Below are 17,737 nucleotides of genomic sequence, written 5' to 3'. Positions count from 1 at the left end.
GAACTCTCACCACAGTAGGAACTCTGTACCCGTTAAACAGTAGCTCCTCTTTCTCGCCGCCCCTCAGCTCCTGTTCTACTTTCTGTCTCGATGAATTTGCCTATTCTGGGTGCCTCGTGCAAATGGAATCATAGTATTTGTCCTCTTGTGTCTGTCATATTTTCTTAGCATCATGCCTTCAGGTTCATTCATGTTGTGGCATTTTATTCTTTTTAAGGCTGAATAATACTCCATTGTACGTAAATGCCATGTTTTGTTTATCATTCATGCGCTTGGGTTGCTCCCACCTTCTGACTGCATTTCATCAGAAAAGGCCAAAGTTCTTTGAGCGCCTTTCAGCGCCCTGCGGGATTTGCCTGCCGTTAACCCTGCCACCTCCTCTCGCTTCTCTGAGCTCCCTTCCTACTAGTCTCCCCTCCTGCTCATTCTTCTGCAGCCAGACCAGCCCGCTTTCTGTTGCTGAATAGGGCAGGTACCTTCCTGCCTCTGCCTTTACAGCTGTTTTCTGTGTGTGGGCTTGGGACTGAAACCATTTTCCTCCAGTTAAATTCCTAAGTTATTCTTCCTTTCTAAGTTTTGCCCAGTTGTCACTTTCACTGAGGCCTGACCTGACCACCTTAGAGGTGCAGCCTTCCCTGCCCAGCCACGGGTGTTTTTCACTTTGATCTGTGTTTCCCCAGCACTTGTTTTCTAACACACTGTTTAACTTGCTTGTTTGCTATGCATATACTTTAGTGCACGTCCCTCCCACTAGAAGGCATGCTGCTACGGTAAGGATCTGGGGGAGGCTTTTGTTGTTTGGGCTTTTTTGGTCTCTTTTATTCACTAATGGAGCTGCATTGCCTAGAGCAGAGCCTGGCCCTGAGTATTCAGTACGTATTCACTGAATTAAATAATAGGGAACTAAGGCTCAGCAGTTTACCAAAGCCAGCTCCACAGCCTGGCGACGCCCACCCGCCTGCCGCCCTCGTCCCGCTGGGGTGGGGTTCCCGCTAGCCTCTCACTGCACCCTGACCTAGGTTCTGTGACTCTTCACAGGGTTGCTTAGCACTTCCACGGGACTGTAAGTTGAGAGCTTAACCACTGGGTATTTTTGCATTTGATTTTATCTTTACGTTGTTGCAGAGCAATTTGGTGGCATTTTATAAATACTTGTAATCCATGTATCCTTTGATCCAACACTTGTAATTACTAAGAATCCGATCTGTGGAAACATCTCTCACTCGTGCATAAATTTGCTCGCTGACTCAGAGTGTCACTGCAGTGTTATTAAAAGAGCAAACAAAATGAAGATGACCTAAATATTTAACAAAAGGGAGAGCATTTAAATAAATTGTGGTACATCCTTACTATGAAGTATGCTGCAACTGTTAAGGAAAGAATGGGGAGAATCTGAATATACTGACCTGGAAAAACATGTGTGTATATATTATATAATAACAGCTTGTAGAACAGTATAAATGGTACAATTCCATTTTTAAAAAAGAGACTGTGTGTGCATACACATTTACTGTTTTCAAGAATTCACTTTAGGTCTTTGTATTCTGATTGGGATTAAGTTGATAGCAGTCAATTGTGATTTTTAAATGGAAAGAAAGTAACTAAGTAAAAATTGAAAGTAAACAAAAGTAAAAGGTCTCTCCAACCATACCCTCACTGCGTCGACCTAATACCGCATTTACAGACAAAATAGAAAGCTTATCATGAGCATAGAACTATTTGACTAAGGAAATGCTCATTGAGTATATATTCTGTTTAATTAATTCATAGACTAACTTTCTTTCAGGTTCGATCTGGGGCCAACGTTCTAATTTGTGGTCCAAATGGCTGTGGGAAGAGTTCACTTTTCCGTGTTCTTGGTGAAGTAAGTACAAAGTGGCCTCAAGATTTTGCAGTCTTATTTTGCCATATGATCTACCACGCTGTAAAATTTACAGTTTCCCTCCCCCCACCTTTGCTTTTATAGTTATGGCCTCTTTTTGGAGGACGTCTGACTAAACCAGAGCGAGGAAAGTTATTTTATGTTCCCCAGGTAAGACCTTGTTTAAGTTGTTTTATAATCTTTGACTTAAAGAGCTTTTTATTTGTTTTTGAAAAATTGCCTTCCAATGGTTTTTGCTCTGTTACTCTCAGAGACCTTATATGACCCTGGGAACACTTCGAGACCAAGTGATATATCCAGATGGAAGAGAAGATCAGAAGAAGAAGGGGATATCTGACCTCGTAAGGAAACGTTTATATCCTAGACCCACCGAAAACACTCCGTTCAGGTTCTTTGTCTTAATCAGTTAAGTATTTTAGATGCCAGGGAGTTTATTCCGGCCTTCCGTGAAGCCTTCTAAAGCCTTATCAATTAGCACTTTCCAAACTGAGGAAAGATGTTAGCCATCTTACTTAAATATGACATGTCGAGTGTTTAACCTTGTCTTTCTATTGTTTGTTTTCTCATTGCCCTCATCCTTTAATTATATGCAGTAGTGTTACTCTCTTTAAGCTATTAGATATATTTTGTCCAAATTAGTATAAATAGGAAGTAAAGGATTCAGGTTTACCTTTATGCCTCATTGTTTTGTGAAATGTGATTTTTTAGTGATACTGGCAGTAGAATTACAGTGATTCTAATTTAAAAAATAAAGCAAGACAGAGAACGTTGGATTATGTTAAGCTTGATTTCATCTTTAATCATTTTGCTGAAAGGTACTGAAGGAGTACTTAGATAATGTCCAGCTGGGTCATATCCTTGAACGTGAAGGAGGCTGGGACAGTGTTCAGGATTGGATGGATGTGCTCAGTGGTGGAGAGAAGCAAAGAATGGCGGTACGTATTGAAGCCATTGCACAACAATGCACCTGGTTGCATAAAGCCAGCATTTTGATAATCAAGGCACACAGTTTTAATCTTTTTATTTAGCAATTATTATAGTATGGCTTAGTTTAAATGATACTAAAAGGGCTTAAAAATCTAACTTGCATGTAAATTTGGAATTCAGAAAAATTCATAAATATTCCTATGAAAGGAAAGGATGCAGATGCAATTATGTACCATTAACCGTTTTTCTGGAAGTTGGGGAACTTGGTAGCACACTGGTCCCAGTCGGGCTCTGAGATCCCTTTCAGTGCCTTTTCCCTGTGGACGTACCTTTGTCTTCCTCAGGCTGTTCTCGCTAAAGTAAGTGAAGGTAGTAGAGAGGTTAATTTTATTATCATTTTATCATTTATTCTGTTCTTGCCCTTTCCCTCTGTCATTATTATGTTCCCTTGTTTCAGGGTTCAGTATCAACTACCTAAGGTTATTCAGAATTTAAAAATTTTCCTAATATAAAGAAACATTTGAAAGAAAATATTTTAATTTTGTAGTTGACTAAAACTTACCCCTAATCAAACATGGCATATTAAGTGTGGTACTCTGAGTACTCAAGTGCTCTGTTAAGAGAGAGAACTTTTAAAGAGTCATTTTCTAACTGGACATACCATAGTTAGAGCAGATCCAGAGGATTCTTTTGCGAGGAAGTGTTAATTTTTTGGAAGCGGGAAAACTGTAGCCGAGGAAAGACAGCAGAGGAAGCGGCTTGTTGTGGAATGGCCTGCCTGTATCCTTCAGTTGTGTCCTGCCTCCCGGTTACCTCCGAGCCCCTGACTGTTTTGCACGTTGTTTTTCCCCAGATGATACCCATTTTATATGAACTTCGTATCAACCTAACACTGTGATTTGCCTAGCGCTGTGACAGGAGATTAATCTAGAGTGACGGATGAGTCATCGACCAAGGGCAAGAGACGTATCAGCTGCGACCAGAGTGGAAAGAGGAGCTAAAGCAGTGGGAATTTGGCATTTTTAGATTTAGTCAATTTAGAAAATGCCTGTAGAAGTAGCTGCAAGTCAAGAAAAGTAATTTAAATTCCTACGCTGTGGCCTCAAAGGGCGTGGAAGGATAAGGCAGGATTCACAACTGGACACAGTGGAAACTCAGAGAAAGAAAAGTGTGTTTGAACTAAGGAATCCTGTACGTGTGGTGTAAAGGTACACAAGAGGAGTTTTGTTTGATGATAAGAAATCCAAGGGCATGCCTGGGACAGTGAGAGGCTGCCTTAGAAGAACAGGGGGTGGGGGGAAGGAGTCCCGTAAAGCCAGATGAACGCGACCGAGCTGTTTGGGAAGTGGGGAAAGCTCTCCTGTAGCGTTGCTGCGTGGCCAAGACGTTGAAAGGTTGGGCTTTGTGTAGGCCAGTGTTTGGAGAACTGAATGTGAAGTTTAAAAGAGAGCCTCCTGTTTTGCTATTTGAAGGGTTTAGAGGGAGAGAGAAAAGGCAACGAATGTGAACACTGACGAAGTTGGGTGGAGAGTGTATGTGTATTCGTTTCAGTTCTTGCAGTGTTTTAGTAGGATTAAAATTTTTCAAAGTGAAAAGTTGAGGGGAAGAGAAGACATTTTTTATAAATTATAAAAATCATAATTTTTAGGAAGAAGAAACTTGAAAAGTGTAACCCAAACAGTGAATCTGCAAGAGTGAAGGTCGGTGTAAAACAAATGAACCAAAGGAGCTCCTGGGCAGGAGAGTCAGGATTTGAATCTGAGGGGATGAAGTGACGCTGTTGAATAAGGGGAGGTCTGATGAGCACATGGCTGAAAGTTCCTTGAAAAAAGTCAGCGTAAATGTAGGGGGAAATATTATTATTCCACGATTTTAACAGTGAAAAAACTTAGTTATCATACGCTTTTCACAGAGTTTGGTGTTAGCTGAGAATCTGCTCCGGGCCGGGCCCTTAGCTGGTGCCTGCCTTTAGGCAATCTAGTGAGGAGAGCCAAGCGCTCTCGGTTTCCTGCTGTACAAGGCAGGCTGTCTTCAGTCACGGCTACAAAAAGCGTGCACTGGGGTATTGATGAGGGAAGGCTCAGTTTTGAATGGCAGGTCCTATTTAATTCTCTCAGTAGCCCTGGAAAGTGAGGTACGGACAAAGGGAAGACTTGGGGAGCGGAAGCAGCTTGCTGAGCGAGAGAACTGAGGTCCTGACCCAGCGCTCCTGCTCTTAACGGCTGCGTCGCAGTGCACAGCCTTCAGCGTGCAGGTGGACTGTCCACTTCTCTTCTCTCACTGCCCCCTGAAGTCTCGAATGCCATGTCCCTCATGTCCACTGCATCCATTGGGGTCCAGCCACCATCAGCCAGAGTTGCTCTGCCTGGTGTCGTGAGTCGGGCTCTCTTGCTTCTCTGACCCGTGGTTATCTCTTCTTCATCACTGTTCTTGCTCTTCCTGTTCAGCAATGGGTTTTCTTACATTAGATCCTGAAAAAGTGTATGTGATAGGAAAGGTGAAACATTTATAGAAGTATAAAGAAGAGCCCAACCCTCCTTACCAGAGATTTCGCTGTCATAAAATTCTTAGTGCTTTTATAAATCCATTTTTGTAATTGATTCTTTTACCTAGCTGGCAACTGCCCTCATTCTTCAGACTCACTGAGATTTCTCTGATATTGACCCTTTCCTTTTCTGCAGTTGATCGGATCCCTTCTGATTCTGCCTCCTTTCCTGTCCAGCACAGACTTAGTAATCCAGGGCCTGGCGCATAGGAGGTACTCAGGAGATACTTCTTAGAAGAACAGACAAATGATCCCTTCCCCTTAACTTCCTTTCCCACTTTTTGTTTCCTCAGACTATTTAAACACCATCCCAAGGGCAGCTGTTTGCCTTGGCATTTCTGGACGTAAGCTTCTAAGTACCACTGAGGAAATGAGGGAATGAGATGGATCGGTGCTGCCACACTTCCGTGGTTTCCGAGCCTCACGGGCTCGCTCACAGCATGGCCGGGCAGTCATTTTACTTCTTTTTGTCCCTCTGTCTCGTTTTTCCTGATAAGCGTTTGAGAACTGCCAATCTCAAGCTTTACAACCCGTTACCTATTCCACCACTTTCAGCCAAATAACTCACCTTTCCTTAAAGAAAAAAGAGAAACTATTATTTCAGTTAAATGACAGCTAATTCTTATTGAGTGCTTAATAGGTGATAGGCAGTGTGCCAGGCAGTTTCCACAGGCTATCTCATTTCATTCTCACAGCAGTCCTGTGAGATGAGGGCCGTGTGTGCCCTGCTCCACAGAGGAAGCAGAGCAGTGGAGGGGCTTGCCAGGCAAAGATAGCTAGTAAGTGTTAAAGCTGTTGGCGGGGGCTGAGGGGGGTGCCTTGGCAAGCTCAGGCAGCAGTGTGACTGTGAGCGCGGAGGAGGGGCGCTTGGGGTGCGCCTCCAGTGACCTCTCCTCTCAGTAGCCCTGCCCTGGGCCGTCCTGACCGCCGTGCTTCCAGGCTTCGGCAGGTACGTCACCCTTCCTCTTGAGACAGGCTCAGTGTCTCCGTCTGTGTTTTGGGACCCTCCCTCATCCAGTTTTATCACATCCCTTTCCTTCGTTATGTGCTACCCCCCACACACACACACCTATATTTAATCTCTTCTAGTCCTTTTCTTCCAGAAAGACATTTTCAGGTCTCTGTGATCTAACAAGCAAATTCTGACTTGACCAAAGGCCCCACACAGTCAGGACCTCCATCCTCTGCGCAGTCGGACTTCTTGATGGTCTGTCCTTGCTGCTTCTCCTTCCTCACCTCATACAAACAAGATACAAACCCCAAGAAACCTGTTGATGTGTTTCGATCATTCATTTATCCGATATTCGAATGTTTCCTGTGCTATTCAGGTGCTGGGTGTACAGGAGTAATTAAAAGAGCCTCAGCTTTTGTGGATGTTACAGCCTATGCAGGACACAGAGAAACGGTCAGGGTGCAGTTTATCCTGGACGAAGGGCTGCAGAGACGCTGCAGAGGGGCCGGCTTGGGCTGCGGGGAGGCGTCAGGGCAGGTTTATCTGAGGAGGGGACCTTAGGCAGAACTTTGAAAGATGCAAGAAGCAGAGTGAGGCGTTTGGGACACAAGGACGTGCTAAGCCCTAAGGCCTGAGACACCTCGTGCCCTGAGAGTGGAGAGGAGACGGTGGCGGCTGGAATGTGGAGGTTAGAGGGTGAGTCAGAGGAAGGCTGTGTAGTGCCTCGTAGGCCACGGGACGGAGTCTGATTTTTATTCTAAGTGAAATGGCAAATTACTGAAGGGTTTTAAGCAGAAGAGTGAAACTCTCTGACTTGCAGTTTTGGAAGATCCTCTCTGGTTCATGGACATTGGGCTGGAGAGGAGCAAAAGAGGAAGAAGAGGGCTAATGTGGTCGTCCAGGAGGAGAGGACTGTGCCCGGGCTGTGGGCGGGATTGTGAGATGGGGGAACTGAGTCGACTATGAACTCCACAGGACTCGGTGGACTGAAGGTGGCGAGGCGGGGGTGGGAGGGAGGAGGAGAAGGGAAATCAAGGAGGACTCACAGCTTTCTAGATTTAGCAGCTGTTTCATAGTGTCATTTTCTGAAATGTTCAAGATGGGGAGAATGGATGAATGGATTTTAAGGGAGAAATTTAAAAAGTCAGTGAGTTTTAGATTTTTTAAGTCTGAGAGTTCTCTAAGATATCCAGTAGCCTAAGAAATGGGAGGAAGCTTAAAACCGTGGTTTCACTGTCACTTTCTCAAGAAGGAGGGAGTGGTCACCTGAGTTGTACGTTGCAGAGAAGATAAATTGGGCAAGGATAGAAATGTGTCCATTGGTCTTGCAACATAGATAGCGTCATTAGGAGCAGGTGGCAGATTGGAATATCTATAGACAAAGAACCAGAATAAATAATTCCCAGAAAGTAAACAACATATGGCAAATAGCATTCCTGCTAATCAGAGAAAGGCAAGCTGCAACAACCTTGACGTTGATTTTCATGCACAAAACAAGCAAGGCTTGGAAAGCTGGGCGCGCCCGGTGCTGAGCACAGGGGTGCGGGGCAGGAGCACCCAGACGCTGCTGGTGGGAATGTTAGCTGGCCACTTAAAATTAATGTCATTACTTAAGCAACAGAATGTTTAAAAATAGTCCCATTTTTGCACCTGAGCCATCCGTCATCTGAATTCGAAGATTTGGTTAAAGTGTGTACCCTTTAATCTTATTTAGAGAATTTTAATATTAGTTAAAAACTCAACTTCATCTCACATCAGTCTTAGAAGTTTCTGTTTTACTCTTCACAGTATTTCCCACACGTTATGTTTTTTCCCTTTCTTCGGGAAGACAGTAAAAACAATTGGGTTTCTTTGTGTTGTTTCTGTTTCTGACAGATAGATTTTTTGAGACAATAGTTTTCACCCTTGCTTTACAAGACTGTAAATGTATATTTAAAGTAAATCCGCTTTAGCTTACTAATTTTCAGTCTGCATGTGATTATATAAAATATTTCTTTTTATGCTTCAGATGGCAAGATTATTTTATCATAAGCCACAGTTTGCCATCCTGGATGAATGCACAAGTGCAGTCAGTGTGGATGTGGAAGGTTACATCTACAGTCACTGTCGAAAGGTAAGTGTGACCGGTGCTCAGTGCCCTCCACCCCCAGTGTCCTCTGTGTCCAGCCGAGTATCTGGCCAAAGAGGAGATTGCAAGTTTTAAAGTGACACAATTACTGGAAGTACTGTCCAGGGGCTGTATCTTACTTTCACGGAGATTTTGAACTGGTAATTAATGGATGTGAGTAAAACAAAAAGAATTATAAATGAATTCTGTATGTAATTCCTTTTAGCCATGTATTACGTATGGAATAAACATTTAAATTTGTTTCCTTTTTACCTCATTCCCAGTACTCAGTGTTAATACATTGATTTTTTTAGTCTTTTCCATTAACTTTAACTAAGTATAATTTTGTTTAATCAAGAAAACTCAACAGTAGTTATTTGGCAATTTTTAATTTATTCGCCTTTTTCTCTGGCCTGGGTAACATTCTACCAAAGCTTCCTTTTAGTCTTTTCTGAGGCCGTCTGCATTGGTTTCATTCCTTCAGTGATTATGGAGTAGTCAGCATTTAGGGCCGGATGGCTCTTTGTCGTGGGGGGCTGTCCCCTGTTCTGTAGGATGTTTGGCAGCATTTCTGACCTCTACCCTTCGATGTCTGTAGCACTCTCAGTTGTGACAGTGTAAAAAAAAAACATCGTCAAGTGTCCCTGCCTCCTCTCCTTAATTGAGAGTCACTGACCTAGAGCAACGAGCTGTATCTGTTGTTGTGGTTTTGAAATTCTGAAGTATGACCCACAAACCCTTACTCACCGTCTAAAATCCAGTAAGCTTCTAAAACCAGGTTTGTCATTGTTTTGTAGAGAGCTCCCTGGGTAGCCAAACCACGCCTGACGAAGATTTTTAAGCTCTTTCATTCGTCTCACTGAGCGTCAGCGTCCATGTGTGTTGTTGCAGTATTAGTGATGTGTGTAGCATACAGAATTCTGCCCCAGAACCCTCTGGGGGTGGTCAGTACTCCTTGTCCAAGATCTCAGTTCCAAGACACATTCCCAAACAGTGGTTCGCAATAAAAGATTATGACCCTGCATTTGAAAAACAAATTTACTGTAGACCGTCCTTTATTGATTTAATTTTCCCGATTTTAACCTTTTGCTTTTTTCTTTATACTCTTTTCATATATTTTTCACAATAAAATAGAAAATGTGCTAGAATATACATTTTCTGCCCCAAACAGAATAATACACTTAATTAAGCTAGTTCCTCTTAGTTTAGTTTTGTTCTTAAAGACTCGATTGGGACCTGTTAGCTTCTATCATGTGGTTGGTGGCCTGTCCTTCGCGCCACCTTAGAACACTGAGCATTGGTTGTAGTTTGTTCTCTGGGGCACTGATTTTTAACTATAGCTGCTGAAGACAGTCATCTCAACAACTTAAATTATACAGATTAGTTTAATTTGCAGCTGTGATACTGATAGAAACCTGATCACTTTCCTTGTATAGGTTGGCATCACCCTCTTCACTGTGTCGCACAGAAAGTCTCTTTGGAAACACCATGAGGTTTGTATTCCCTGCATTGAATGGTATAGTGAAAGTTTATTTTCATATGTGAATTCGGGTGATAATGGTTTTAGATTTCCTGGTGTATATTCCTTTTTAAATATATACCTTAAAGAAAAAAGTGACTAATTCAGTTTTATAAAGTAAAATAGGATCTTCTTAAATATTATTGTAGTTGTCAATTTCAAAGCTACACTGTGTGTAAACAACCTGTGGTTATAGATGGGAGAACCAGTTAGTGGTTCTCCAGTTGTATAATTGACTAAAATGTGCACAATCTCATCACAGCTGTGGCCAAATGGACTTTTTCTTCCTATTCTGTATTGACAGAAGGGAAAGAATCTAAAGAAGGACTAGACAGCAGAAAGTTTAGGGACAGTTTTGGTAGAGGTCTGGACTACAGGAAGGAGATGAGTAATGTTAGCTATGTTCGTCATTACCCGGTGATAAAATGGAGCTCATTAGGTGCTCATGGTAATTTACAAAGATGTTGGAGCGAGGTTTACATGGGCGTGAGTGCTCCCGCAGTGCCGTCTTCCCTACGGCAGTTCTTCTCAACTCTTAATGTAAAATGATTAAACCCTAAAATTAAACCCTTCCCTTTTTCTCTTTCTCTTTCTCTTTTTCTTTTTCTTTCTTTTCTCTCTTTCGCGCTTTCTTTCTCCTTCCCCTTTTCCTCTTTCCTTCCTTCTTCTCTTCCTTCCTTTTTTTCCTTACTAAATGATACAGAAATTTTAGTTAAAAGAAAGGGTTTGAGGAAAATCGGAACATGGTAAGGGTATCTTGTCCCATAAAATGCATACCTGATTGGGCACTTTTTTTTTTTTTTTACCAAATGTAGTAAATGGAGTAAGAGTCATAAGGAACAGAGTACTGTCTTTACTTTCAAGAACCTTACGGTTTAGGTGATAGTGTACAGGTAGTGAAATGAAGAGCATGGGATTTAAGTCAGAAAACCGGGTTCAGGCACCACCGTTTCTGGCATTAATCCCTTCCTTCAGGGAATAAAGTTGTTGGCCCTTGCCTGGCTGTCTCATAGATGACCACGAGGAGCAAAGAGGTAGCCTGTATGAAAGAAACTGTAATGAAATTCTGTATAGCTGTTGACTTTTAAAGATAGCTTTTATTATCTTAATGGCATGTTATGATTTGCCCTTTTTTCATGACTTGAATGAGAAATTAAATAGCAAGAAATCAAAGCAGTTTAAAAATATATCCAGAGCCTTTGTGTTTTCTCAGAAGTTCATAAACATGACAGCCATAGGTTTCCCCTCTCCCCCGGGGGTGGAGACAGGCAGCAGAATAACCATCAGGCCGGTGCTCGCGTGCAGGAGGGCGACACGAGGCACTCCGGTGCTGGAGTCCAGAGTAGCTTAAATGCAACAGTAGAGAACGTGGAGAAACAGAGGTTGCTTCTGTAAATTAAAAAAAACACTAAATAAAACAGAAAGCTTTGTACCTGCTCTCCTCAAAGTGCCTTCATAGGATGGGATGTATCGGCTCACTCTGTAGCTCTATCCTCCTCTGCTAAATCAAAGAACAAACAAACAAAAAGCCGCAAGTTAGAGGTCCCAAGCTGATGTAAGGTAAGTATTTTAGAGGCTGCCGTACCCAGCAGACTCGCACTGTGGTGGGTCGGCTCCTTGGTGGCGGAGTGACAGACGCATTATAATTGGTGGGATGCTTGTAGATTTGGTTCCTTTAAAATCATGAAGTCTGGTGTCTTAGCTCTCATAAAGGACAGTGCTATATCCACTCCCAGCAGAGGTATAGTGTGACTGTTTTAAAAGAGCAGACTTCTTCATTTAGTCTTTCCTTGGAAAATAGTATGCATTTCTGAGTATCAACTTTAAAAGACTTTAGTAGCTTAAAATAATTATTTCCAATCATTTTCTTACACAATAACCTCTACATGGATTCCTGATAAAAAGGAAATTCTTATTCACTGGTTTTTCCCCGCTTCTTTCCCGTAGTACTACCTGCACATGGACGGCAGAGGCAATTACGAATTCAAACAGATAACGGAAGATACAGTTGAGTTTGGCTCTTAGACTCCGGAGAGCAGCACTGTACCCACTTCAGTGAAATAACCACACAATATGATTAGAAACACAAAGTACACTGTAAGATTATGTTGAGCTTGTTTTTTTTTTAAACAAAGCAACAAATTAACTGGATATAAAATAATTGAGAACAAGTTGTTGAAACATTTAATATTATATAGGATATTGCTAATTGTGTATATGTTGGTTTAATTATTAATATGTACTAAGAATGTCCTTATTCTTGTGGTTAAAAATCTGCCTAAATTAAATTGGGCTTAAATCAGTGTAACCTGATTCATCCTGGGATGCAAACCATTTGAAGTCAGCTACTTTGACTTTTTGGCTCTATCTTTTCCTTCAGTGAAGAACCCTGTTTAAAATTGGGGTCATCACTTGTCCTGTTCTAACAAGATAGTCTTGAGTTTCATTTTCTTGTGTCCCACGACAGTGGGAAGCAGATCATAGTGTATTATCAAAATGTATGACATCATTGCACAATAGCATTTACTACGTGGTGGCAGATGTCTTTAGCTGCCACAGTTAATACTCATTCCTTGTATGTGTCTTGGGGTGCATTTGACTCCAGGAGAGCCATTTGAAATTTCTTTGGCTAAATAATAAATGTGCCCCTCTCAGTTTTCAGTATTGAGTTTTTTGAGGGTTCTTTGTGGTGATGCAACAAAAGTGTATGTGCAGTCTTGCCTACAAGGGATGGTTACTATGTTTTGCGCTTAATCTTCCCAGTGATTGAGATGTTCAAACACAGAGTCTTTACATGTCGAGCTCAAGGTCTTGTAAGAGTTTGAGAATGTTTGAAGAATTGGATGGATTTGTGTATGTTCGAAGCCCATTCATTAGAAGTGTGGTGGTTACATGGTGTTAAACTCCAGATGAGCCATAGGAATGCACTACATAAAGTTAAAGCACTGAGTATGCAATGTTATCACTGTCTTCGACTGTGATTTTATGCTTAAAAATATGTTATAAAATTATGCACATGGGTGAATTACGTTTCCTAAGGCACTGGTTTATCTCTGTGAATCTTTAATGAAGTTTTTATATTTGGGCTATTATGTTGAACTGTATCCTAAGAGAAATCAGTTTCATCTCACCAAGCCACCATTAATGACTATGTGTATTATTTTCACAGGGAGAACTGAAATTGAATACTATCAGTGAGCTAGATATGAAATCAGTTTTATCAAAGTGGAGTTCAAAAAGGGGCTTTTTATATTCTTATTTCTGCATAACTGGTTTTGTTTTTTTTGCAGAATTAATTGTAAGAATCACTGACTACCAAAGTAAAACCTGATGTACTGATTCCGTAATACAGAACATTCAATTTTTACCACCTCTCTTTAGCAAACTTGTATACTTACTTATTTTCTGTTCAGATTAAAAAAAAAATCACATATCCTGTACAACCTTTACCTGTTCTTTTTGTTCTGGTATCTCAGTCCTCGGTGGTTCATACAGAGTTCATACAGTCTTGCCTTAAAAACACAAAAATAACATTCGGAAAGCCCTTGTAGCACCCAGTGTCTCTTCTTAAAAAAGTTTTGTCAAGTGTGGTTTTAACAGAATGAATTTCTCTTCTAGAAAAAGCATAAAAAATCTTCAGTGTACTTCACAAATGTTACCAAGTCGCCAGGAGACCATAAGAGTTAAGTCCCGGGAAGGCTGTTCCGGCTTGGGGGGGTGGGGGGTCTCAGATTCCTAGGTTCCCCCGGAACTGTGAGTAGAAGTGCTCTCCTCGCCTGCCTCCTGGTTCCTTCTGTGATGGATTCTTGCAACCAGAAGTTCATTTTGGGCTTTTTTTCTGTATTTTTTTATTCCTTTTTAACAAACGTTAATGTGCCTCACCATTTGAGGCATAAAGGAAGATCCCTTTCCTGGAGAATCACAGTGCCCATTAACACGGTGGTTCTAAGAAGGCCTCCAGCAAAGGGATCCAGTGTTTCCAGAACATGACTGATCAGGGCACATCTTTTCCCACTACTTTTTTATATAGTGAGAAAACAGAAACGTCTATAGTGAGAGTTGTTTGCTGCACACTGCTCATAGGATAAAGTGTATCTAGGGTTTGCCTCTGTAAGGGAGGCAAAATTTGACGTCTGCACTCTTAGAGTTTTAGGCTGGGCCTAAGAATTAAATTGGCGTTAGACATATTAACAGGAAAAAAAATGTACAAATGTATTTAATAAGTTTTATGTGACATGAAAACCTTCTTGAGGAAACGAAGCCCCAAAGAAGTGGCAAAACCTAAAGGCTACGAGGCTGAACAAAGAGAAGCAATTGTGGAACAGTAAGTATGTGGAGAGGCTAAAGGAAACTCAGGGTTATGTGTATAGAATTGTCTCAGCGTCAGTGTCCTGTCCTTGGGGAGAGTGTCATTTTCCTTCTGGTGGAGAGTTTTATCCTGTTTTCAGGAAGAAGGGGAGGGTCAGAGCGCCCTTCCTGCACCTGCTGTCCAAGTGCCTTTAGCTCAGACTGGTCCTGGTGCTGATGTGGCCTGTTTGGGATGGCATGTCCTGCCCTCCTTCACCCCTTCCCCTCCCCCTTAATGACCAGCATTTGGCTTAAAACTGTGGGGATATTATGGCATCTATCATTTCCTTATATAATGTTTTATCTTTTAACTTGTGTTTAAAAACCATAATTTGCCTAAAAGCAGAGTGAACTTTCTTCTATCAGATGGACCTTAGTGTAGGTAGTTGTAGGAAACTATGTCAGTTATTCTGCCTTTTGTGAAAAGTTGGAATTCTAACCTATAAGCATATCATATACATGCTGCTTTTAAAAAATCTAATACTTAAAAAGATTTTAACTTATCTAAATAAAACTTTTTTCTCAAAAAAAAAACATCTAATCCCAAAAATGAATGAATAACAGTCCGTCCCCACACCCTAGGGCCATTTTGAACTTCCAGTTGTTCTGTGGTAACTACTTTTTATTTTTTAAACAGTGTGCCATGTGGCTGTTTCTTAATTCGTCCATCTTAGACATTCCCTGCTGCCCGTACCCCTGCCACATCCTCCACATGCACTTCCATCGTTCTTAAATTGTAAGCACTTTATGGCAGCTTGACACATAGGCATAAAAGCCCATAGCCGCAACAGGCTCACCGCGGTTTTAGGACGTGTGCATGTTTATTACCGCCTAAGAAACAGAACTGTGTCACACCTCAAGGCCTCCTTCACGTCTTCGTCCGACGATTAGCCTGGAAAAGCCGCTGTTCTGGCTCAGAGCACATAAACTCTGCTGCCTGTTTTTGATTAAGGCAGACAGAGGTCCTCAAAGGACTGTCCTAGTGAAATGTGTAGGATTGGCAGTATGATCGTGGCTCTGCTTGCACTTCGAGCACGGGTTAGCAGCTGGCTGATACTCAGGTTTAATAAATGGCATCTTCTTGTCAAGGCCGTGCGTACCCACGGGGGCGGTGTGTTTCCCTTCTGCGCTCACTTCCCTGCCCTGCCTCTGTGAAATCCGGGGGAGCGGGCGGAATGTTCGGGGAAAGCACAGACAGGAGAGATGCTCAGACTTCCATGTGCATGTAGTCACCCGGAAAGCGTAGGTTCTGGTTCAGTAGGTCTGGGTGGGGCCCGAGAACTTCCATCTCAGGTTGACTAGCTCTCAAATGATGCTCAGTCGCGGGTCGGGGTGGGAGCTCCAGCTGTGGACTAAGGAGACCATCACAGGTACAGATGCAGCAGCTCAGAGAAGATTCTCTGGTTCAGTGATTCTGGCCACCCCTCCCCACTGTGTTCCTTCATTCTTAGTCATTTCCAGGTGTTTTTGAGTTTTTTTAATTTAGATTCCTTCATTTTTACAATCCAGTCCGTAATTCTGGTCAAGTTGCAATCCTCAAGAACTCAAGGTGGCGCCACAATCTTAGTCATAAAGGACACAAGGCCCAAATGCTGTTACGCAAAGGGAAAACACTTTCCTGCCCCTCTGAATGCTTCTTACTCTCTGGACTGATACATGCTTAGAGAAGACAAGTTTCTTTGCAGATGGAGCATGGTTTTCCAGTGGTTTTGAAAATCAGGCTAAGATTATTATGTCAAAAATGTTTCTCTTAAACCTTTTAAGTTTTAAAAATTTCTTAAACTTTTAAATTTTAAAAGTTCATTAAAATTTGTACCTTCAGGATAAATTGCAACTTCTGTCTCAGAATTCCTGGATTTTTTCAAACAAGTAATTTCATTTCTCCCAGAAAGAAGAGGGTGTTATCTTTCAATTATTAATTATTGATGCCCTGTCTAGTAACATATAACCATGGGATTTGGGTTAAAAGAGATTGACAGCTTTAGGCCAATTAGCTCACTTGACATAGGAGAAAGCAGGCGTCCCAGTTTTAAGTTCTCTCGAGGCTCTGTTCCTGCAACAGGAGGACTCCTGACAGGCCCACGTGTCACAGACCTTCTAGCGTAGTCTGCGGACAGAGGGTCTTGTCTGTGCTTCAGGTGCTCTCAGTTTGATTTTGGCTGCACAGCAGGCTGCGTTCTGACCTCCCCCAGAGCTGGGAAAGCCCCCTTTCGGGTCAAGAGCTGCTCCAGCCTCTCACTGCAGTAAGTTACAGATTAAGCCAATGCTTCTGAAATTTATTGGGCATTAGAACCACTTGGAGGTCTTGTTAAAACAGATTTCTAATTCAGTAAGTTTGAGGTCAGGGTTATAATCTACTTTTCTAATAAACTCTCAGGAATGCTAATTCCCGTTCCATCCCCTGAGATGCGGGGCCACACTTTGAGCACCATTGGATTAACCAACATGGGCTGCCTGTTTCTTCACCATGTTCGTCAAGAAAGAGAGCGTCCCGGTATTCCCAGCAGGAGCCCTGGGACTCACCCTCCCAGACTGGGGAAGGTCACGCGTCTGCCCCCGAAACCAGTTTTTCTGCAGCCACGAGGAAGGAATGTGCTGCATACCAAAGCCAGAGCACCTCGGTCTGCAGTTGAAAAGCAGGGCTGCAGGAACGGAGAACTAGAGTCCACTGTGAGCGTCCGCACTGGAATAGTCAGAAAGCTGCTCAGGCCGCCACTGGAGAAGAATAATACGTGCTAAATACACGTCTTAGATCAGGTGAAAACTGGATTTGGGGATGAGTTTATTCACTACTTGATAGAGACCATTGGTTCTTTGTTTATTGCAGAGACGGGCCCTCAACTTATAGGCCGTCAGCTGTAACTGAGGTGAGTGTGTCTGGGTTTCACAGGTGTTTCTATATGTTAAGTCAAACATGGCTAATAATTTAAGATGGTAAAAATCTGTCTTCAGAGCATGAAAGCTTAGTTTAGTAACAATCAGCTTTATGGGAAACTAAGAGCAAAAATAAGTGATGAAGTATAATCTGGCCCACTGGAGGGCAGTCGTTTCTGGACACCAGCCAGCAAGTAGAACGTGGTCTTCTGTCCAGCGCTGATTAAGGTGTTGTTTTAGCAGCAGCTCCTTGTGAGGACGGCTGTGGAAACCTGCATGGTGATTAACATCCGCAGTGTCCAGACTCCCCCATCATTGCAGCACCGCTTTACTTGGATGTGTAATGAATTCCTTCCCTGTGAACAGCCAGACACCTCATTGCTACCCAGACCGGCTTCACACTGCCAGTACTTTCTTTAGGGGACCATTCAAATTCCTTAGATTATGAGGCCACGGAATTGCATAGTGCTGTTTATTATTCCTGGCAGGGAGAGAGCAGCCTGATGGAATCGCCCAGTCAGATGTCCTCTCTGGGAGCTTGTTCTGTCTCATGCGCTAAGCTCTGTGTCCCAGGCAGCCCCACG

General features: G+C 42.4%; 1 protein-coding gene across 2 annotated transcripts in view; it reads left to right on the top strand.

The window, feature by feature from the left end:
- ABCD3 (ATP binding cassette subfamily D member 3) overlaps nt 1-13,375 on the top strand; it is a 63,963-nt gene extending 50,588 nt beyond the window's left edge. For both annotated transcript variants that reach the window (XM_006197335.4, XM_072968171.1), the window contains exons 17-23: nt 1,787-1,864; nt 1,967-2,032; nt 2,134-2,223; nt 2,698-2,817; nt 8,315-8,419; nt 9,850-9,906; nt 11,880-13,375. In XM_006197335.4, the coding sequence (XP_006197397.1) occupies nt 1,787-1,864; nt 1,967-2,032; nt 2,134-2,223; nt 2,698-2,817; nt 8,315-8,419; nt 9,850-9,906; nt 11,880-11,957 (594 nt within the window). In that variant the 3' untranslated portion in view covers nt 11,958-13,375. The remainder of the gene's footprint in view (nt 1-1,786; nt 1,865-1,966; nt 2,033-2,133; nt 2,224-2,697; nt 2,818-8,314; nt 8,420-9,849; nt 9,907-11,879) is intronic.
- Nucleotides 13,376-17,737: the final 4,362 nt, after the last annotated feature.

Source organism: Vicugna pacos, chromosome 9, assembly GCF_048564905.1.
Source record: "Vicugna pacos chromosome 9, VicPac4, whole genome shotgun sequence".
Classification (NCBI taxonomy): domain Eukaryota; kingdom Metazoa; phylum Chordata; class Mammalia; order Artiodactyla; family Camelidae; genus Vicugna; species Vicugna pacos.
This window is presented reverse-complemented; position numbering and strand designations above follow the sequence as displayed.